Source organism: Polypterus senegalus, chromosome 1 (assembly GCF_016835505.1).
Source record: "Polypterus senegalus isolate Bchr_013 chromosome 1, ASM1683550v1, whole genome shotgun sequence".
In the NCBI taxonomy this organism is placed as follows: Eukaryota; Metazoa; Chordata; class Cladistia; order Polypteriformes; family Polypteridae; genus Polypterus; species Polypterus senegalus.
In genome coordinates, this window is record NC_053154.1 from 101,766,935 (window position 1) to 101,791,515 (window position 24,581).

General features: G+C 39.7%; 1 protein-coding gene across 3 annotated transcripts in view; it reads left to right on the forward strand.

The window, feature by feature from the left end:
- LOC120530173 (high choriolytic enzyme 2-like) overlaps positions 1-24,581 on the forward strand; it is a 98,828-nt gene that overhangs the window by 59,426 nt on the left and 14,821 nt on the right. For 2 of the 3 annotated variants that reach the window (XM_039754408.1, XM_039754416.1), the window contains exons 1-3: positions 18,986-19,123; positions 19,224-19,242; positions 21,114-21,173. In XM_039754408.1, the coding sequence (XP_039610342.1) occupies positions 19,043-19,123; positions 19,224-19,242; positions 21,114-21,173 (160 nt within the window). In that variant the 5' untranslated portion in view covers positions 18,986-19,042. Of the gene's footprint in view, positions 1-18,985; positions 19,124-19,223; positions 19,243-21,113; positions 21,174-24,581 lie in introns of those variants that run through there. The other variant, XM_039754433.1, reaches the window with a different exon arrangement.

The window sequence follows — 24,581 nt, forward strand, 5'->3', positions numbered from 1 at the left end:
TGTGATCATAGCTAGCTCAATGCCAGTGGGATGTCTTTCAAATATTTTCTTGTGTATTGGCTTTGGGCACAAGGCAGGGAACAAACCCCAGGCAGGGCGCCAGCCCACCGCAGGGCACATACACACACACCAAGCACACACCAAAGACAATTTAGAATCGCCAGTGCCCCTAACTTGCATGTCTTTGGACTGTGGGAAGAAACCAGAGCACCCGGAGGAAACCCACGCAGACACGGGGAGAACATGCAAACTCCACGCATGGAGGACCCGGGAAGCGAACCCGGGTCTCCTAACTGCGAGGCAGCAGCGCTACCCACTGCAATACCATGTTGCCCCCAATGAAGTCCCAATTTACAAATTTACTGTATATGGGTTCCAGTGGGTCCCCTTAAGCAAAGTAAGAGATCTGCTCAGGGTCCCTCGTAGAAAACCCAGTTTGCCTAGTAGGTCACATTAACTATTAATGATGTGGTGTAAACTTAAAACAGATCTGAAAGCAGGTCATCTTTGAAAGGTAAGAGTGATTATCACATGCACTGAAGCCTCATATAACCTAAAGAACTGGGAAAATTGCAACTTTTTAGTACACTTTCTTTAGCAACTGTATGTTGACCTTTCAGCTCAGGCATGTTCTCTCCTTTTTTTGACAACCAGTAACATGCTGCCTGATGGAGCCAGCGCTGTATGAAGGGTTAACAAGTATGGCGATTTCATCTGCAATCTCAGACCGTTTTTTGTTTTTTCATTCTGTATTAGTGCATAATATATGAGACATCAGCCAGACGAGCGTCTCTTCTGTTTGTGACGTTCAAAACACCCACGTTCCCCATTCCTCATCACTGCATTCTATGTATTGTGTGGGCAAGATTTCGGCGTTAGTCAGCTCTCCTGTGTACATGGTGCACTCCTATGACTAAAAATAAATTCAGACCTGTTTGATTTGATCAGAGCAAGTTGTGGACTAGTTAGAGTCCGTCGCTGAGCATGTCAAATTACGTGCATCAGCTTCATGGGAGTGCACCGCCGACTGCCTCTGGCTTGCTAAGATTTTGTAAATGAAGACTGTGACTGAAAATCACTGGAAAAGTCGAGTAATGTGAGATGGCATTAAGTCTAACAGAGTTATTTGAATTTCAGATATTCAGATGACTCTGTATCGCAAAATGCTTCTTCAGAAACAGATTGATGAAATGGACTGATGAGGCACATGCATGTGTCCTGTTCAAAAGAATAATAACCATTGACATATACTGCTAGTATTAGTTTAAAGGGAATGCTCAAAGCACTACTGGAAATCCATTCTGCATCATTTGTAATTTTAAGATTGTTCTTAAATGTTCTTTCAGGCAGCGCAGCCTCAAGCTAATGATTTGTTGGGCTTCAGACCACAAGGATTCCTGCCCAGTTAATGAGGCACATAGATTTACACTTGGCTTAGATCCCACTTATTGAAAGTTACTGCTAGAACACTGTTTCTAAATACTGATTGTCACAGACATACAAGGCATTCAGCAGAAAACTGATAACTTGACATACAGTACCAGCCATTGTGGCAGTGAGAGAATAATTTAGAGGTGACAGTAGTTAAGTATCTTGGTTTGCAATGCACATTGAAATATCTACAGTAAGCATTTGTTTTAGATATGTCATGAAGTTATCCCTGAAATGGTTAAGTACACAAAAAACAAGGATGTACAAGAGAAAGGGTGGTGTACATGGGGGTGATTAAGAGATCAGCAGATGTCCTGTAAACAAGACTGGACAGTTGTCACATACACAGAAATTTCAAGGTTGATGGCTAAACCTAAAGGTATAAGAAGAACAAGAGTATAATAAAATAGACTTTTACTTTAATATGTAAACCAACGAAACAATCAGAGTAAATGTCAGAACTGTTATGTAAATTCAGTTGTTTATTTGACCATGTTGTGTTTATTGTTTATTTATGTTGTGTTTATTGTGTTGATAGAGTTATTTGACCATGTAAGTGTTTATTTGACCATGCTGTAACAAACTGCAGTGATGAGTGGTCCCTCTTCGGCATTCGCTTTAAGAGTGAATAGAGGATGCAAAGAACAGACTTCCTCCTGTCTGATTACTGACTTAAAGAGGTTTTTATCAAACTTGTCCTGGTAGAGGATATGTTTCTTTCGTTAATTAAGATGTTCAATTTCTATCACAGGAGCGAAGACTAGAAAAGTAGGCAAATATGATGATAAAGGAGTGAGTTTTTAACTTTTAGACTGCACTGATATGTTGCTAAACTTGAAACATAATGGAGAAGGACTTGTCTAGATTTGATGTTGAACGTTTGACCACCTAAGAGCTGAATGTTATGCCTTAACTCTAGGGTACATTTTCCTTGCATCTGCTAGCTGGACCGTCCATCTATACTGGTGGTTGTTAACTCTTTTTCTATCGCCCCTTCCCACCTTTGACATCTGCACAGATTGGGAGGCTGGTGGGAGTTACATCTTGGCGATGTTTGAATATACAGTGGTGTGAAAAACTATTTGCCCCCTTCCTGATTTCTTATTCTTTTGCATGTTTGTCACACAAAATGTTTCTGATCATCAAACACATTTAACCATTAGTCAAATATAACACAAGTAAACACAAAATGCAGTTTTTAAATGATGGTTTTTATTATTTAGGAGAAAAAAATCCAAACCTACATGGCCCTGTGTGAAAAAGTAATTGCCCCCTGAACCTAATAACTGGTTGGGCCACCCTTAGCAGCAATAACTGTAATCAATAGTTTGCGATAACTTGTCTTTTACAGCGCTCTGGAGGAATTTTGGCCCACTCATCTTTGCAGAATTGTTGTAATTTAGCTTTATTTGAGGGTTTTCTAGCATGAACCGCCTTTTTAAGGTCATGCCATAGCATCTCAATTGGATTCAGGTCAGGACTTTGACTAGGCCACTCCAAAGTCTTCATTTTGTTTTTCTTCAGCCATTCACAGGTGGATTTGCTGGTGTGTTTTGGGTCATTGTCCTGTTGCAGCACCCAAGATCGCTTCAGCTTGAGTTGACGAACAGATGGCCGGACATTCTCCTTCAGGATTTTTTGGTAGACAGTAGAATTCATGGTTCCATCTATCACAGCAAGCCTTCCAGGTCCTGAAGCAGCAAAACAACCCCAGACCATCACACTACCACCACCATATTTTACTGTTGGTATGATGTTCTTTTTCTGAAATGCTGTGTTTCTTTTACGCCAGATGTAACGGGACATTTGTCTTCCAAAAAGGTCAACTTTTGTCAAAAGTCTTGGCAATCATTGAGATGTTTCTTAGCAAAATTGAGACGAGCCCTAATGTTCTTTTTGCTTAACACTGGTTTGCGTCTTGGAAATCTGCCATGCAGGCCGTTTTTGCCCAGTCTCTTTCTTATGGTGGAGTCAACAACAACAACAACAACATCATTTATTTATATAGCACATTTTCATACAAACAGTAGCTCAAAGTGCTACTTAAGTGACCTTAATTGATGCAGTTCTTTAGACGTTGTCCTGGGGTCTTTTGTGACCTCTCGGATGAGTCGTCTCTGCGCTCTTGGGGTAATTTTGGTCGGCCGGCCACTCCTGGGAAGGTTCACCACTGTTCCATGTTTTTGCCATTTGTGGATAATGGCTCTCACTGTGGTTTGCTGGAGTCCCAAAGCTTTAGAAATGGCTTTATAACCTTTACCAGACTGATAGATCTTAATTACTTCTGTTCTCATTTGTTCCTGAATTTCTTTGGATCTTGGCATGATGTCTAGCTTTTGAGGTGCTTTTGGTCTACTTCTCTGTGTCAGGCAGCTCCTATTTAAGTGAGTTCTTGATTGAAACAGGTGTGGTAGTAATCAGGCCTGGGGGTGGCCACGGAAATTGAACTCAGGTGTGATACACCACAGTTAGGTTATTTTTTAACAAGGGGCAATTACTTTTTCACACAGGGCCATGTAGGTTTGGATTTTTTTCCCCCTAAATAATAAAAACCATCATTTAAAAACTGCATTTTGTGTTTACTTGTGTTATATTTGACTAATGGTTAAATGTGTTTGATGATCAGAAACATTTTGTGTGACAAACATGCAAAAGAATAAGAAATCAGGAAGGGGGCAAATAGTTTTTCACACCACTGTAGATGATGTTGTGATTTCATTCAATGACACAAGAAGGCTCTAGTGTTTAACATTATAAAAGACAGTGCTTTATGATTAATTGTAATGTGGCCTTGGTCCTTTTGCAGTACATTACAATAACTTCAAACGTAGAAAAATATCAATAGCGTAGTTCTGGGATAACACGTGACTGTCTCTTTGCATTCTGACCACATTTTGCAGATTCTTATGATATGTGGTTCTCCATGTGCCTTCTAGTAAATTTGCCTATTAAGAATCAAATGATTTTTTTTTAATTGGGACACAGAAAGTCATCTACTAATGACAGAAAAGAAGCTGTCATTATGTAGAAAAGCACAGGTGCCAGGACGACTGTTCCCTTCCCCTAACCCCCCTGTTATGGTGTACAAAATCTGTACATTTTGGTTTAATTTTCCATTATATTTTGGTCAAGATAAAACAACAGATGAACTACATTAAAGACAAAATCAAAGTAGGTTTTCTTACACCTCACTTTTAAAACGGCTGTTTCCAACATTGAAAGGAAGACAGTCTGGTGGCTCAATTATTTTACAGCCTGGGAAAAGATGCTGAGCTGATACCTCAGGCTATTGATTATTTTATGGATGGACATCTGGGACATCAATTGGGTTTACGGCCTGGGAAAGGAAAAACTGAAGCAATATCAAAGAACTTTATTACCTGGGGAGCAAAATTCATCCATCATATTGACAGCCAGCCAATCAGATGCATGGAACATTCATGTGTTGTGAAACCACGTCATGAAACTTCATAATAAATATGCCTTGGTTTGAAAGCAACGTCAGACAGAGAAAAGCAAGGAGAAGAAGAGGAACTGGTCATCAGAAAGTCATCATGAACATCGATTGCTAAATCAAACGCCTCCCTGGGACATTCATCCTTGTCATCTCTACCTTTTTTCGTAAGCTTTTCTTAAAGACTATATATATTCAGACTTTCCCATCAGTACCTATTTTTCTATTATTCCAGTGGTATTATTATTATTCTTGTAATAAATACCATGCTGCTTTTAACTTTCTATGCTTTGTCTTAATGTCTAGAGTGATTGAAGTAATAAGGTAGACTTCTTTGAGCACCTGGTGACAGCCGGATTTTTGCCATTTTTTCTGTGCTGCGGGGTTCATAAGGCTGAGAGTGAGGGCGCCACTCAAAAGTTAGGGACAGTATGATAAAGAAGGTCTTCTTGGCTGATAAATGGCCTATAGTCAAGAGTGCTGAGTCTCTATATGTTTAAATGTATTCTTGTAGACCAAAAGTAATATTTAGGTCTGAGATCCATCGTATGTTGTTCGTGCCGAAAATAAGTAAGTCTCTTGAAGTGCTGAGTGACAGGCTGTTGTGTGGATTAAAGTGCTAAGGGTTAATCAGCGTGTGTGTGTCATTCATTGGGCACTGTTGTGGTTAGGGTCTGTGTGTGTGTTCATCTTAAAGTGCAACAGTTGACCAACCCGATAACGAACTTGACGAGAACATTTACCCTTGAGAAAACATGTAAAGGTTAAGTAGAGGGAAATGCTACGATAATACACCCCCCAACCGGGATAACCAGATATGCAGAACATCTAATCTAGTCAGCTGGCGGAGACACATTCGTCTTTGAAGATATATTAGGCAATCAGTGTGATACAAGGCAAAACTTACAGGACAAAAGATGAGATCTTGGGAGAACCAGACTGTTTAATGCAAATCAGACACACAAGTAGTGGCTACCTAGACCGTTTCTGCAAGGAATTCTGCTGACACCACCACAGAATATCATTGTTGAAATTGTTGCTTTAACAACATCCCTGCAGTTGCAGTAAGACTTTAATTGTTCAGATGTCTTGTATCAGTAACAATGGCCAATAGAGCACTATGTTTAAGTGTGGGATCATACTGTATATGGAGAAATATTTCTTCTTCTTCTTCTTCTTCTTCTTCTTCTTCTTCTCCATAAACCTTCTCTTAGGCCTTCCTCTTTTCCTCTTGCCTGGCAGCTCCATCCTTAGCATTCTTTTCCCAATATACTCAGCATCTCCCCTCTGCATATGTTCAAACCAACGCAATCTTGCCTCTCTGACTTTGTCCAACTTGAGATGGAGGAACATTTCTTAATGCACCTAAATTAATAATTATCTGAGTCTGCCCACTGAAGGATAATTCTGCTTCTTCTTGTAGAAAAGACAAGTCATGTTATAATTAATAAACTGAAGAAGAGCTGAATACAAAAAACCGCAGCCAAGTGCCCCTGGTGTATGCTGCCAAGAGCTGTAATATAATATTGCTACCACTGCAGATGTGCACCAATATTTATAGTTCATCTACTTACTAAACCTGCTTATCCTTTTCCAAGGTCGCATGGAGCTCTCCCAGAAGACAACCCTTCCAGGAAAACAAACCAAAGCGGGGCATATTTACACTGGACCAGTTTAATGTCACTAATTTAATGTAATGCGCAACTGGAGTACATGAAGACATCCCCACAAATAGACAGAGACTGGCCAAGGATTTCAACTCAGCATTTTATAGCCGCTGAGCAGCCAAGCTAGCCACTGCCTAACTGTCACCCTGGAAGCAGCTGCATGTCCTTGTACCCATACTTGCTCTTTCTTACTTGGCATTACTCAGTTTCTAACCTAATACATTATTTACCTTTTGCTCCACCATTTGACTTTGCAGAAATTCACATCAGTATTATGGCTTTTTACAGCATCGGATGAGTAAATAGTTTTAATTTCTGTGCTAGATGTTTGTCAAGTATGCACATGACAAGACCACTAAGAATATTTTCAGACTTTGTGGCAGAAGGCAAGTCACATACTGTATGTTGGTTATCTCTCACACGTTTGTCATACGTACCTCAGTTTTCTCTTCATTCTTCTGTGATTGTTGATAAAAGTATGTTCTGTAATGGAGCCTAATTAATAAAATTATTCACCATGTTTAGCATTGCCACATAATTGTCCAAAAGTTTTAAATTTAAAGATTTTGAATGATTTTCTCACCTCAATTCCCTAAGCAGCACCCATATTTCAACTTTCTCCTTGCTCAGTTTGGTAGCAAACCCCTGCTAGGTTAGTGATTCTTCTTATTGAAGAAATGAAGTGCTAAAGACTTTTTTTAATATAGTTTAGATGAACAAAGATCACCACAGCTCAAACACAAAGATTCTAAGTTGTTTTAAATCAAATGCATAAAGACATTCAGAATTTTGGACCCATTGGAGTGGCACATTGTTTGATGACATAATGACACGTCACTTCCTGGCATCATGTGATGGCAATGGCTGCACATTACTATCAACAATATTATGGTAACGAGCATCAACAAAATGGCTGATGATCAAATGTAAGAAAATGGAAGCCAAACATATAAACAAAATAATATTCACTCAGTCATAAAGTTGCAAAGCATAAAATAGCCACAGCAATGAAAAACAAACACAGAATGGTAGCAGAAACATTGAAAATTCACATAAAATGGCGTCAAGATAACTTTGAGTTGTTTGTGCTTGTTATGTGTCCCTTCCCTGATATGATCATGCCCATTATAACATCTTGCTTGGGAATAGTTGACCTTTATGGAAGTAAAACATATCCCAGCATAGTGGACAATTAAGAGCTGCTTTCCATAGTGCTTGCCGTATTACTTACCTGTACGTATCATAATTTTGTTTTGTATAGTTTGAATCCTGCATATATGTGCAAAAGGCAAATAATTTGCAGGTCACTATAATGTTACAATAAATCCTGTGGCCTGTTACCCTCCCTTCAACAATCAACAGTTCTGGTTAAGATGTCCATGCTGTGCACATACCCAGAATAGGCAGATGACTACGTAATATGTGTTTTTGGTCATTTTAATCTTGACAGCGATCGTTTTCATTTGAATAAAACTTAACAGTGTGGGCAAAACTACAATTTAAAATCTGTTACTCAGAATACAGTAAATATTGATTGACTGATATTGATTCAGAAAAGAATACTGGATCCTTCTGCATATTTTCTGTCTGACTATTTACATCAAAACTTTACACCCACAAACTAAACCTGTTGCTTATCAAATAGATAGACCCTCTTCTAAGCAGTGCTGTGCTGGGGAGGCAGCATAAAGAAGAAGGACACCTCAAGCCTGGACAAACTGGTGAGGAAGGCAGGCTCAACTGTAGGCATGGAGCTGGACAGTTTGACATCTGTGGCAGAGCGACGGGTGCTGAGCAGGCTCTTGTCAATCATGGAGAATCCACTTCATCCACTGAACAGGATCATCTCCAGACAGAAGAGCAGCTTCAGCGACAAACTGCTGTCACCGTCCTGCTCCGCTGACAGACCGAGGAGATCGTTCCTCCCCACACTATGCGACTCTTAAATTCCACCCGTAAACCTTAATATTATACAAAAGGATTGTCTGTTATACCTTCATTGTTATCACTCTTTAATTTAATATTATTCTTCATCAGTATGCTGCTGCTGGAGTGTATGAATTTCCCCTTGGCATTAATAAAGTATCTATCTATCTATCTATCTATCTATCTATCTATCTATCTATCTATCTATCTATCTATCTAGATGAATCACTGACTAAAGGCTATGTCACATTACAATAATTTTCCATATATACAGTCTAAAGCCTTCATTTACTTAATATTAGTGAGTCAAAGGCAGTATCTTATATTGATAAAGCCATCGACTCATTCCTGTTAGTCTGTGACTGATTAAAAGAAAATTAGACAGGTTTGATTGCATGTCTTTAGTCGTGTGTGTGTGCATGGGACTTGACAACCAATGAAATCTCATTTGGAAGTGCAGTAGAATGTAGTGACAAGGAATAATGAATGGGGGCTTTGGACCTCACAGACAGAAGAGAAGCTTGTCTAACATATCTTGTGTTAAACGTGCCACAACAGTATCTAAAAACAAAAAAGGGCAAAGAAACTCGCCATACAGCACTTTTAAAGCTCAAGTTGCCAACAGAACTTTACTGTGTGACACTGTTAAACATAGTGCCAATCAGTAAACACAGATCTTCTGCCTTAAAAGTGGCTATTGCCAGTACTTTACTGAAAGAAAAATCTGGTTTAGACTTGACTGTAATTAATAACTGTTTGTTTCCATGGTTTTTAACTTCCTTCTCACAACTTCTGTCTGATCTTAAAGATTACAACTGGTTTAAAAAGTTTAATTCTAGCTCTGTCTCTGATCACAGCACAGAAACAGTCATAACTCTTCATTAAACAGATAAGTAGGAAATTCTTCAGTTGTTAATGTTTTTATATCCAAGCACAGTTTTTACAAGGTTGACCCTAACTTCTGTTACATAGCATTTGTTAGTCTGCCAAACATTGTTGTTAAGCAGTTTCTTCATATTTACAAAATGGTTTCCAATATATTGAAGTCTGCTGACAGTGCATTCTCATTCTTGTCATAAGTTGCATACAATATCCCTTGATGATTTGTGCCTGGATCAAAATGGTTGCCAGTAGAAATTATCATTTCGAAACATAACAACCCTTATTATTTGTATGCAGAAGTACCTGAGTTGTATTTATCAATTAAATCTAATGATGTTTCCCCTATTGTTTGGTTATTTTACCATTTCATTTAGATACAACAGTGTGAGTAAGTGATAAGCCCTAGATTTGCACACTGTGGAAGATACGTGGTCAGAGTGGTGTATCAGGTGACACGATTAGAAATTCAGTAATAAAATTATTTAATTCCAAATGCTTACACTTGAAAGGGCATAAGTTAAAAATGTCTTAGTAGGAGGCACTGATCTTTTATATCTCCTATAGCCCATGGGGATAGAAAGTCCTCATTCTGAGATGCCAAATCATTTCTGGTCACTCTGTTCATTGTGATAGATAGATAGATAGATAGATAGATAGATAGATAGATAAAGCATTATATGATAGATAGATAGATAGATAGATAGATAGATAGATAGATAGATAGATAGATAGATAGATAGATAGATAGAAAATAAATAAATAGAAAACATTGTTCGAAGAAGATAATGAAGACACACCATTTTGTCTTTTGACAAGATTCGGAGTCATCTTCGTTCTTAGAGGCAAGCTGTGTAATGGAGCGGTCTGCACGATTATTTATATAGACAGAAAAGAGCATGGCTTTATTGAAATGTGGCCAGTGATTTCTTTTAGCAAATGTGTGCCCTTTGCCACCCATTTTAAAAGGACAACCATGTAATGGTTTTGGGTAAGCAGATGTCTGCCCCCCTGAAGATACGCCCTGATGTTAAAAGCTTTATGTGTAAACATCTCTAGCATCAGCATAATGTCTGATAGATAGATAGATAGATGGGATCTCAGCAGCAACTTTAAAGTATGATGGTTTCAATTTCCTCTTTGTTTTAACTGTTAACTTTCACAATAACTTGCCTTTGGTCTTCATGGTATTGCAACATATTATCCAACTACAACAAGAATTACAGGAAAAATGAAACATTTTTTCATTATACACAATGCAAGTACATTCCTCCCTTTATTTGCTCACATTATTTATAGACAGTTCATATTATTCTACTTTCCACCCTTACAGTTAGCACAGACTGTTGTTGTAATGCATTAAACTAGGAGGTATGGCTGTTTACCTCCAGTTCTTAAACCTCTATACTTGACAGAAGCTAAATTTAGACTTAATCTCAAAATCCTTCTTCTATTGTCTAACAATACCAATAGTCCCATTATCTCACAGAACTCTACAGCATCCCCTGCAGTCACAAGATGAGGACCTTTTCAAGGCCACAGTCCATGCTATTTGTGTCTCAAACAAGTGTGAGGGAGCTTGCAGTCCACAGTTTATGCTCTTTGTATGTCAGCCTGTACTACAGTACATATCAGTCATACCAGTGCCGTAGCGGTCTCTATGGCCACAGTCTGTGACTTGAGTGTGCCAGAATAGTGACTGTAACCTGTGAATAAGGGCCTCTGATAACTGGCAGAGAAACAAGTACAGCACCAAAGTTTGTTTTGCACAGCAGCTGTCTCTAGTGAAGAGAAGCTCATTGACATACAGTATTTATGTTCAGATACAGTGTCATTACATCACCACACACCATAGCGCAGTTTTTGGCCTGGGCTGCCTTTGTGTCTCATACTGTAGGTGCCAGGCACGATTTTCTCAGTGTGAAAATATGCATTGACTGACCGTCTAATTTTTGCCTCATATTAGTCGCAGTGCTTCTTTTTCTGTGAAGACCACTGCATCTGCTGAATTTAACATTTTACTGTTCTGTGTCTTTATTTCGTGCTTTGTACTCGCACTGAACTGCACGGCTCTCTGTGTTAAAGCCTCCCTTTTGTTTGAGGCTTATTGAGGGAAAACTCTTGTCATGGCAATCTGTTCAACTCTGCCAAAGAGCTTTTATGCTGAATGTAAAGCCGGTGATTTGTGGGTGCAGCTCCACAACTGATGTCAGTAAAACGCTGTCGCCTGAGCTTTTTTCTTTGCAGGAGTGTCAGTAAACTGCTGCTTATTTTCTTTTTGTATCTTGTGGTCAGACGGTATTAATAGCTTTACTAAGAGATTTATGCAAGCGGTGTATATATATAACATCATTACAAACTGACAGACAGGGATAATGCAATAATGCAAACTGTGCTTTGAATTTTTAAAGTTAATAAAAATGAAAGCCTGGCTGTCTTCTCTCCCACAGTCCCTTGTTCTAAATGTTGCTTTATTTTAAAGCCCAAAATGAATTGAAACTACAATTTGGAAACTTATGGTGCATTTAAATAGCGTCAGAGCATTTTTAAAAAAAAGAGATGCTGACTTGATAATAATTGTTATCAACAGCCTCAAAGTTGGAAATTTCATTTGGATAGTTGGGAAGCATCGCTCGACACAGACCTACCTCACTTTGAGAGCAACCAAAACATGGCACAGCTGGTAAAGGTAACTTTGCAGCCATTTTATCTGGAATGAATAATTTCGAAAACTAAAACACAGGATTGAGCTACTGTATGGTTGATTGCTGATGCTGAGGCAGACACTCTAATAAATGGAAAAGTAGGCTCAGGAAGTGGATCAATAAGGCATGGGAGCACAGTAGCCGTCAGGATCAGAGAAAGGGAACGACTTAAAGCAAAAAGCAAGAAATTGAGTGGCCGCCACACTGCTAGAGTGACTGTCCTTGTTTAAATTACTTGCTGCAATGTTTATCTCTTTCTTATCTACTTGTAGAGTTCAGATGTATAAACAGCTGCCTGAGCTCACTTCTCCTCACTCCGAAGACATTTTCAAATGTAACCAGATGTAGGTGACTGGTGGACGTGATTCACTTGATACCCATTTATATATGCCATTGGAGGTCTAGAGCAGATAGTCTAATTGCTCCAGTTGCTATTGAATCCTCCATGTCTGTTTTATTCCTGCACTCCTTCTAGGCTCCCAGTGTATAATACTCAGGGTGCATGGAGACAGTGCAGAAAATTAAGGGAGGATTTACTATGCCATGAGAAGGAGCTCAGTTGCTTTGCCACTGTGGGGACACTATTCATATTCAGAAGACTGGAGGGCAATACAAGATGCCACCGAGAATGCAGGCCTGATGGATAGTTCTGTTACAGAAGTGTGTAGAAGAAGAATGTTCTCCTCAGCACCCTGTACCCTGTGTGTTTAGTAACTAAGTTTCATAAGCGGTACTTTAACTTTGCCATTAAAAGAAAGCTTGATTTATGAACTAACAAAAATATGTTGCCACATAATGATGTCCTAAGCTGTTTTTCTGTTAAGTTCCTCAAAGTGAGTAACTCAGGGTGAAAGGTCATAAAGCTGCAAAGTGCAAGCGCAGAGTTTCTGTCCTGTGGTCAGTCTTAGGGACATAAATAAAAAATTGCTTAGCTTAGACATATAGCTTAACTTTAAAATTGTGATGATAAGGATGTTTTCTGTCTTACTGATCATGAAATAAAGAGGTATAAAAACTGCCCCAAACTGTTGATCGGGGTTCAGACGAGTCTATTTTGCAATAAGATCGAACCGTCCGAATCTCTACTTTCTGCGACTCTGATTGAGAAATAAAGAGAACTGAGAAAATAACACCCGCCTGCTGTCAGTTGCATTTTATCGCCCACAAGTTCATCTCCTAAAACCTATCATGCTTACTTTATTATTTGGCTGCATTAATATGCCAGCTTGATATGTTCATCCGCATGTGCTAGGCCATGTCTGACGTCACAAATATTTAACTTCAGTAAATATGTAAGCTCTGATTAGAGGAGGGAACATGAGCTCTGCGACAAAATTGCTGGGAGAGTCAGTCGAGGCAGGAGGACATTCTCGTTCACTTCCATTGTCTTTATTATCCTTTTATTTTCTACTGCTTTGCAAAACTAAGGAGCAAATCCCAATATCTCTCTGGTCTTATTCATCAACCAACATCTGCAAAACACCCTTTGGGGCATTTGTGTCCATTTCAGAAGAAAATCTTCTCCTTTGCAGCTCTGAATATGAAAGGAAAAGGTGCCAAGCAGGAGCCACTGTTGACAAATGAACTTGGAGCTACAAATCGGACAATTTGGAGAAAACAAAGCTGCCTGAATTATAACGTAATTATAATCTTTCACCAAACACAATTGTTTAAAATAAAAACATATGGCCTGGTCAGCCAGCAATACCATTTTTGGTCAAATTGCATTTGAAAGGACGTGATACACCTTTATTATGTTTATCCATCCATCCATTTTCCAACCTGCTGAATCCAAACATAGGGTCACTGGGTTTGCTGGAGCCAATCCCAGCCAACACAGGGCACAAGGCAGAAACCAATCCTGGGCAGGGTGCCAACCCACTGCAGGACACACCCATACACCAGGGCCAATTTAGAATCGCCAATCCACCTAACCAGCATGTCTATGGACTGTGGGACAAAACCCACACAGACACGGGGAGAACATGCAAACTCCACGCAGGGAGGACCCGGGAAGCGAACCCAGGTCTCTTAACTGCGAGGCAGCAGCGCTACCCACTGCGCCACTGTGTCGCCCTTTTATTATGTTTATTTTGCACTTCATTTCCACACATAAAACTGTTTATCTTTAATTTTTTTAAAGACACAAATCAACAGCAACCTCACATTTCTTTGAATAGTCTGACCAGAAACCCACATGAACACACTGAAATGGCAAGGTGAAACATCACAAACGTCTGAGAGCATGTGAACAGTGCTGCACCCAAAGGACTCTCTTACATTGGGACTCAGGTTACCAAATCTGCCAGAATTAGCCATACCACCTGCACTTCAGAGCAAGTCATCCACCTGAAGCTAAGCATGTGTGGGCTTGGCCAGTACTTGGATGGGAGACCATCTTGGAAAAACATGAGCTGCTGCTGGAAGAGATGTTGGTGAGACCAGCAGGGGGCACTTACCCTGTGGTCTTAATGTGGATCCGAATGTGGCAGGGACACCGTGGTGGTCATTAAAGATCCCTGGCCTTCTTTCAAAATGTGTAGGGTTTATCCCAAATGTCTTGTCTAAATGGCCTAATTGTCCCCTGTCTTATTCACCCCTTCGCCACCTAATAGCCAATGTGTGGTGACTGTACTGCTATAATAATGTCTGCCATCGTATCCTCCAGGTGGGTGCTACACATTGGTGGTGGTTGAAGTGGTTTTCACTTTCTACTGTATGTAAAGTGCTTTGAGTTGTGAGAAAAGTGCTATTTAAATGTAATTATTATGATTTTTATATATTTTGTTAATCCCCTAGGAATATTATTATTTTGTATTGTTATTAATACGAGAATTAAAACCAACAGCATAGAAGGACTTATTACAGAGGGCCACCAACTCCCAGAGAAGGATTTTAATGGGACTTTTTGTATTTCTCTCCTCTGATCTCAGGAATTTATATAAGCCTGACCTTGCTTAAATTTAACCATGACATTTATTTATGTTTTATTGTTTGTTTACTTGGGTGACATGATGGCACGATAACTGATGCTGCATCACAGAGTCAGGGGTTGTGTGGCGCTTTCTCCCAGTGGTCTGTTATTCCTCCTGCATTTTACAAATGTGCTCTGCAGATCCATTAGTGACTCTAAATTGACTTGTTGTGAGTGTTTTTGTGTGTGTGTGTGCCCAGTGCTGGGATGGATCCCTGTTCACAACAGACTTCCACATTATCCCCAATTTTCCCATGACACGTTTAGACAATAGACGGATATATGGATTGAAGTTCACCTTAAATGTATGTATGTTTGTAATTTTTGTAACTTTACTGTTACCACACTTATTGAGTAAATCTGTGTAAGACGTATAAACATGGACTTGGTGAAAAGGACTATACAGAACTTCCATAGACATTTGTTGAAAAAAGCAGATGTTTATTTTAAATAGTTCACCCTTTAAGATCATGTGCAGTATCAAAGGGTCATTTTGAAGATGAAAACCAGCAAGTAATCATTGACACATATTAGTGCTCACACAGGGCCGGATTTAGACTTGATAAGGCCCTAAGCTATTTGAGACATGGGGCCCTTTATAAGTCCAGATATTCTATGTAAGTGCCAAATATGATTTGTTTTGGGGGCCTCCAAGAAGGCGGGGGCCCTAAGCTATAGCTTGTGTAGCTTATACATAAATCCTGCACTGTAGCTAATCACATACACAGCAAAATCACCAGTGCTAAACTAAACTACCTATTTCAGAGGTTGAAATATGTAAAGTGTGTTTTCATATGCACTATAAGGGTTACATTTAACTCAGTTTTTCTGTGTACAGTAAGAACTAGAGGCTGAAGCAAATGTGTAAATATGAAGAGGCAGTTTATCAATAGAAAGCTTTACACTATCACAGCCAGGAAAAGAGAATTAAAGGAAAGAAAACAACAAAATAGAATACAGACTAATGGGGGCTACAGCCTGCCCCAGAAATATTGACTTGAAGTCAAGAACCAACCCTGGATGGGATGCCAGTCAGTAACTGGCCACACGTGGAATGAAACCTGAGAAAATGAATTTGGGCACTAAAATCCTCAAATTCCACACAATCACCAGCTGCCCTGGGGCCACAAACAGTGGACACTATTTCAGCAAGCTACCCAGCCCTCCGCCTCTCTAGCACGTCTCGTCTCTCTAGTCTTTCCTTCCCAGGGTTTTTTTTTTTTTATAATAGAGAGATAATATAACATTCTGAACTGTACTTACTCAATTACAGAGTAGTGAGTAGCCAGAGATGAGCTCAAGGCAGAAAACACCCCAGACAGGACACCAGTCCACCACCGTCCACCACAATGGACCTATTTAGACTTGCACATGAAGCTAAATGACACCTTTGGGGAGAACATGCAAACTCCACACAGATAGATAGATAGATAGATAGATAGATAGATAGATAGATAGATAGATAGATACTTTATTAATAATGGCCAGATAGCAGTTTGAACTCAGGATGCTGGATCCATAAGGCAGCCGCTCTAACCATGGTGCCACCTTTTAACTCTAACGTTGATACAGAATGGAGTCAGTATTTTTCATAATGTTTCAGAATCGCATCATACTGTGTAGAGTGCTCAGCAATCTCTATGATAACCTGGTGTCAAAATCTGCGTTGTTATGTTAGGTAGAATGCCCAGAAGGGGCTGGGTGGTCTCGTGGCCTCTGAACCCCTGCAGATTTTATTTTTTTTCTCCAGCCGTCTGGAGTTTTTTATTTTGTTTTTTCTGTCCTCCCTGGCCATCAGACCTTACTCCTTTTCTATGTTCATTAGTGTTCTCTGATTTTAATTCTTACTTTGTCTTTTTTCTCTTTCTTCATCATGTAAAGCACTTTGACCTACATTATTTGTATGAAAATGTGCTATAGAAATACATGTTGCTGTTGTTGTTGTTACCTTTTTTGGGGCTGATTGTGCCAAGACAGGTGCTGACATCCAAAAGTCCCCCAGTGCAAACATTTGTTCAGGAGATATATGGGTAGCCAAATGTTCAACAACCTGAAGCAAACAAAAATGTTCACAGGTTTAAAGTAATACTTCACCTAAAAATGACAATTTTTATATGTTACTTATCCTATGTAGTTTAGTGATAGATAAGAAAAAAATATGACTCTAATGTTTTCAAGCAGTATGGGGGGAAAAAAACTATATAAACTATAAAACATATAATGGAAGGTGATGACAACCCATGATGTACAGCGGCAAACAACGTGCTAAACTTTTATAGAACAAATAAAAAGTGTTCAAGTTATTTGTGTCACATACTGTAATTTACATCTCTGTTATCCATTTGTATGCACAAAACTTGTAAAACTCATGATTTTGTTCTAAAACAGATTATATTAGGTTATACTATATTTGTCCCCAAGGATGAAACTGATACAATCATAAATTAAATTTTATATATGCATAATATTACAAAATATTTGTAAGTTATTTCTGGAAAAATCCCCATTAATTGTGTGTTTCTTGAATTGAAGACCCGCCTTTCCCGCTAATTCAGTGGTCAAGAGTCCTGTCCTCAATTCAAAAGCACACAATTATAGGAATGCAGCTTTCCTGTCTCTGTTCTACACTGATTCGGTGAGTAAGTATTCATAATATTTCTGCAAAATATGCATGTGTTTGGTATGTTTTGGGCATTTGACTGGATAACAGTGTGGCACACGGCTGGGAATGGTACCCAGCCGGGATGCCCTGGAGGACCAGAGGAGGGCTTGCGACTCCTCCAGACCACGAGGGGGCAACCGCCCTGGTTGCACTGGGGACCACGGATGCAGAGCTTGGAAGCTCAACCCTGTAGGGGCCCGTGGTCACAACCAGGGGGCGCCACGGTGCCTGGAGAGCCCTGGACCTCAGCACTTCTGCCACACCAGGAAGTGCTGGGGGGAAGACGAGCAGGAACACCCGGAGTGCTTCTGGGGATGCAGCCGCCACTTCCGCCACACTGAGGCGTGTCAGTGGGAGTTGGCCGGAACACACGTGGAGCACATCCAGGTGCTTATAAAAGGGGCCGCCTCCCTACATTCGATGACTGGAGTCGGGCAAAGAGTGGACGAAGTCTGGCTGGAGAGGAATGGAGGCGGCCTGAAGGAGAAAAGGCACGGTAGAGAGAGGCCTGGACTATGGGGGATTGGTGCTGGAGGCACTGGGTTGTGCTCACCTTTGTAAATATAGTGACAAACAAATATGTGTGTGTTGGGTGACAAATGTTGTCCGTCTATCTGTGTCCGGGGCTCGTTCCACAACAGATATGGGGATTATGTGACATGAATAACATGATTTTGTTTTTCATTTTTCCATGGAGATTTTACACATTGTTTGCCATTGGACAGAGTGGGTCACCATTACCTTTCATTATATGATGCATTTTTTTTTCTCTCATTCTTCATTAAAACATTTTTTTTATCAGCCACCAGTACAAACTACATGGGATAAGTAACAAAATATATATTATTGGGTGGAGTATTCCTTTAAACATTAAAGAAAATGTATAGAAATTACTTTTAAATGTTCAGAACTGTGAATGAAGAGATCAGACTGACACGACAATATGTTCCACCTGTTATTATGTCCTAACTGCTGTATTTTACAATAATATCTTAACATACTGTATATTGCACATTATAAATGCTACAGCCAAGAATGGGACTGAAACTGTTTTAGAAACTGGATCATGGGAATTTACTTTAGATGATGTCGAATTAGTCACCTTGCAAGTTTAGTGAAAATGCAGAAACAGTGACGCCAGTGTGGTCTGCATGTTGTCTGACGCCAGGTGCTGGGCTGCTCCCTCATAGCTCTGTTGACTTTCGAAAAGGATTTAGGGACCAACAGAGAGACGTGACTGTAGGCTTATAGGTGCTTTCTCATGGCTTTTAGGTGGAGTATGCCACACCTGCTTCAGTAAGTATATCTCAGACTTCTCATTGCCAGCCAGTGACTCCTTTGGAAATGGCACCTGGGTGCGCAGCTCTTTTGGCTACAACTCTGCTCTGCTTATCTCACTGCTCTCCTCTGCCAGGGCCTTTAAAGGTTTGTTTGTTTACTATGATACATCGATCAGTGCTTCATTCATCAACTGAACACGGCTCCACTAATAATTTCTGGATTTTCTTCTCTCCTTTTCTTTCAGGATCTACTTGGAGGTCGTGGTAAGTAATCATAGAGACTTTCTGCCCTACATCCTCTTCACAAGATTTGTCAATGTCAAATTTATTTATATAGCACAACAGAACATAAAATCATAGTGGAAAAGGTAAAAGCGGACAACAGGACCTCTGTTCTTCACACACCCTGTTACTCCCATTTCTATGCTGTAGTAATGTTGGAATGGAGTCTGGCTTTACAGCTTCCATCTATCCATCCATTTTAGAACTCTCCTAATTCATCTGGTTTTAAGGCATCAGATATACCCTAGAAAGGATGTATGACAAGGATACTCCTTACGCTCAGAAGCGCCACACATTGTTTAGTGGAACAGCAGACATGCCCTATTTACATTAGCACAAAGTCACACACCTCCCATAGGTGTAGTAGGAGTGTTGTGTGTCGTACTTCACCTCTCCAGGATGATGGCCAGAAGATTAGTTTTGTTGGCACACTTTTTATAATAGCAAGAATTGACAGGCAAATTAATATTTTGTATTGAAACGATTGCATTGATAATGATTTGGAAATGCATTTTATATTTTTATGCCCGTAAAGCTAAATTGTGAATTTCAGTTTGAAAGAGAAACATCTAGTGCCTAGCATCACTACCGCTGCATTAGAATACTTTAGTTGTGGACAGTGCCTAGTAGGTAATGCTTCTACGCTAGGTCGGCATCACTGTTAGGCACATTAGTCAAACCTTAAAGCACACCATAGTGCTGTAGCTCACTGGCTCAAGAGTGTAATTGTTCATCACATAACACCCCAATATGACCATGGCTAAGATTAGGGTTGTGGGAGGGTTTCCGTGATGTTTTTGGCATTACTTGACCAACGTCACATCTGCTGTGAGCTGCAGTTAGACCCATGTCCACTGGCTAACACACCACAATCCAAGGATTTAGAGCAGCATTACCGCTGCCTGTGGTTTAGATCACAATTTTAAAATATTACCCTTCAGACTGTATGTGGACCAGTGGAGACCTTCAGTAGTTCTGGATTCTGGCTTGGCTTTGTGGCATTTCCTTGTGCCTGTGTAGGTTTTCCTCTGAGTAGCCTGGTTTCTCTGACATCCCAAAGACATCTGTGTGTTGGTAACTCTAAACTGGTCCTGTATCAGTGTACATACCCTGCAATAGACTGGTTTCCAAACCAGGGCCGATTGCTTATTGTATTTCATGTTGCAGAGATCAGTTCTAGGCCCCTGGATAAAATGGGTTCAGTTATGATTGTATGGATTCACTTTCAGTTTTCCTAAGACTTCAAAGGTGTTGAAAGACTCATTTTCTAGTTATTAATATAGCGTCTTTCATGCCTACAGTATTTATCACATGTACAGAAAATTATAAAACACAACTTGTTAGCGCCAACTGCCAAAATCTGTCTTGAGTTTTTTATTCAATATGTTCTCCTATAAAGCACATTATCTTTTTTATATTCACTTAGTCAATCTATCAATATGTTTTTTTCACTTGTTTTATACTTCTTTTTGTTTTGTGTGTGTAACCTGAAATTAAGAGCAATCTCACCAAAACGAACTACAATATCTTGTAAAACACCCTTCTGTATTTGCTTTCTAACACGGTGACTCCTGGATCAGTGCAAAAGCCTACAATGTGCCACAATTCGACACTGGCTGGCCTTGTGCTTGTCCGGAGCTCAGAATCTTCTTAAAATATTCCAGTGGGCAGTTTAGGCCCTCTTGGTCACCAGGGAGTCTCCATTTATGAATGATACACAGCCTGCTGAAACATTGCTCCTTTGGTCTTTGCTGTTCTCATTGAGTGTTTCATGGGCTTTCATAGGAACTATGGATTGTCAGTTTGTACCAGCAGCGTTCGGCATTTCACTGCTGTGCTCAACTGTTTTTCAGAACAACATGCTGAGGCCTCTGCAACTGATGTCTTTAGCCACATTTTGGACAGAAATACAGGTGAGGATGCACTCCCAGAAGAACTCGCTCAACACTTTATTACTATTATCCATCTTGATTTTGTATTTCTTTTCTTTCCTAAACTACCATGGCTCAATTGCCCATCTTAAATATGCTGTACATATTGTTGTTGTCTGTAGGGGGGTTTACACTTTGAGTATGTCCAGAGACATACAGTTTAGATTAACTGGTGATTTTATGTTGGTCCTGTGTGAGTGTGTGCCTTAGTTGGTGTATTGGCACCATATTGGATGTGTTGGCACTCCCCCCATGGTGGTTTCCTGCCTTGTACCCAATACTGCCAGGATAGGTTCTGCACCCTGATGAGCCTGAACTGGATTTTTCAGGTTTGAGGAATGTTATTTATTTGGGCTGAATTTTGCTCCCAACCCCTCTCCTCAGACTGTTAGTTTCCATCCTTTTTCTGAATCTGCCTTTGCTGCAGTGCAGTTAATCCTGGAAGCCCTCTGAAAGATCACTGCACGATTAATTTAAAGTCATCAGTCTGCCTGCCATCATGTCTTTGGACAACGGGTGGAAAGCCACACACCACCTGTAATGGAGGCTGTTGAACAGGGCGTAATATGCAGCAAAGCTGCAGCAATGTTACTCAGGTGTAGCACCGTGTCTCGAGGAGGAGGTTGGGAATATGCCTGTGTTCCAATTGGAAAACCAAAAAGAAATGTAACCAATTGTCTCAAGTAAAGTGAATTAAAATATATACTGCTTTTAAAATTAAAATTTAGACGCCAATCAAACATAAGCAGCACAGAGTGATGCAGAACTAACAAATGCCATTTGCCTAATCATTTCCACTCTTGTTTTATAACTGAAGCCTTGGGATGTCCCTGATTCTAAATGAGAATCAAAATGGTTAGACGGGACTGTCATGGCTCACTGTATCACTTCAAAACAAGGGAAAAGAAAAACTTAAAGAAGGATTCTCTCTTGATAGAACTGCACCCAGTAGTATGGGCTGTTAGTCCATTGTCAACAGCAGTTAACGTTACAGAATCAGAGGTGCACCATTTACATACTTCCTGTTGTTCTCTATTGACTTGCGTTGCCCCACTCAGGCTTGCGAGGGTGTCAGCTTATGCCAGCAGCATCAGACTCACTATGGCAGCCAACCCTGGGCAGGATGCTAGTCCATCACAGAACAGAGTACTATACAGGTTACTCTGTATTACGCATTGATCTTCTGATGATTCCTACAAAGATGCCAGACCTATATGTCTCTCAAACTATGTTAGATGGATCAGTGATGGCATGAGAAATCATGAGTGTGCTCTGTGATAGGCTGACTTCCCATCGAGGGCCTTTTCTTTCTGGGTAGTCTTTGGTGCCAGGGTAGAGCCCACCCACCTAAGTTTCCTTGCAGCATAACACTGGTATAGTAAATGGCAGGGCAAATATTTACAACTCATTTTTTACATCTGATTTTAATATTCTTCAGAACAGTGTGACATGAGCACTCATCTGGGGCCTCATATAATGCATGCGTAAAATGTACACTAAAACATGGCGTAGGGACAAAAACAGAAATGTGCGTACTCACAGAAAATTAAAATGCATAAAATTATGCATAAGCAAAGTTCCACACACTTCCCATTTTTAAATCCCAAACTTTGTGAATAATAATGCACATGTACACACCTACAGCCCCACCCCAACTCCTCCCAAGCATTGTGTGTATTTGAATATGCAAATCAATATAAATAGCCCCTTTTCTTAAACGACAATGGCAAAAGCACATATAAAAAAAGAAAATTTTCAAAAAAGAAGTGGTCAGATGTCATACGGAAGTGTATTAGGGCCACTGAGAAAACAAAATAGGGACACAGTGAACACAAAGAGGTCTATGTTGAAATTAAGGTCAAAATGTTGACTATAATCTAGAAATTTCTACTTTAATACAGTTTATTTTGTCATAAACGTCATCTAAAAATTAAGGTTTAATTTACTAGAGTATCTCAATTCCCATCATAACTAAAATAGCATGTTAAAGGCTTCGTATTCCATGTGTTCCCTGATCCAGTCATTAATCGCTCCGTGCTTCTTAATCAGACTTTCTCTTACGCCGACAGGAGTGCGTAGGCAGTGATCGCCTCACAGAATACATTACATTCATGATTTTACAGCTCTCTGAACATTTTGGACTACTAAGATGTATACTTAATATCATTTTCATGAAGAAATGCATTAAAGCACGTATTAAACATGTGGGGGCATGGTGGCGCAGCAGTACCAATGAGCTGGTGCCCTGTCCAGTGATTATTCCTGCCTCCCCCAAGATGCTTGCTGGGATGCTCGTGACCCTGGATGGAATAATTTATTGCAACAGTACTGTGTCTGTCAAACATAACCACCCACAATTCCTGTCCTGTTTTCTTTCTCCTTGTAACCAATCGCAGCACAATAAGCATCTGTAATAAATTAAAAACCAAGTGTAAGCTTAGAAAACAGATTCTTCCAAACTTTTAAGGAACATTAAAAAATCTTTGGAATACACAATTAATTATTCCATTCATCCATCCAAGTCCACGTCAGTCCCAGCAAGCATAAAGCACAAGGCAGGAACAATCCCTGGACGGGGAGCCAGCTCATCGCTACCACTGCGCAACCGAGCCCCCACATGTTTAATTATTAACAGTATACATTATTTAAAGTAAGTTAACAATTTATTTGTAACATGTAATATACCTACTTTAATGCATTTCATCATAAAAATTATACCAAGTATATTTTAACAGCATGCAGCTTCAAGAGGATAGCTCTTGGAAAACCAAATAGACTTAGAAACCAATCATAATCATCTGTAAATATGAGGTTTCTTCTATTGAATTGAATTCCTTTATTGTCATTATATGGTACAATGAGATTCAATATGCATCTCCTCCATAAACTTATTTTCCTATAAAATGATAAAAAATAATAAATAATACGATACAAAGAACAATATACAATATTAAAGCATAAGTACAATATACATATAGTGCAGATAGTGCAATTTGTTAATCACATGGCTCATGGCAACGTTATAGTTGTAGTGCAAGTATACAATGAGGTTATTATAATTATAATTACAAACAGTTTTACTGGGAGCACTTGATGGACTGATTGAGTACATTTATAGCTCTTGGAATGAAACTGTTTCTGAGCCTCGAGGTTCATGAAGGAAAGGCTCTGAAGCATTTGCCGGATTGGAGAAGTTCAAGTAGACTGTGGCATGGCTGAGTGGAATCCATTCAGATGCTGGTGTGCTATAAATGTCCTCCAGGGCTAGCACTAATATCCCAGTAATCCTCTGCACTCTCGACACAATCCGTGCAGCTGTGATACCACACACAAATACGATCAACAGGTTAAAATACTCTCCGTGGTGCACTGTGAGTAACAACACTAAAG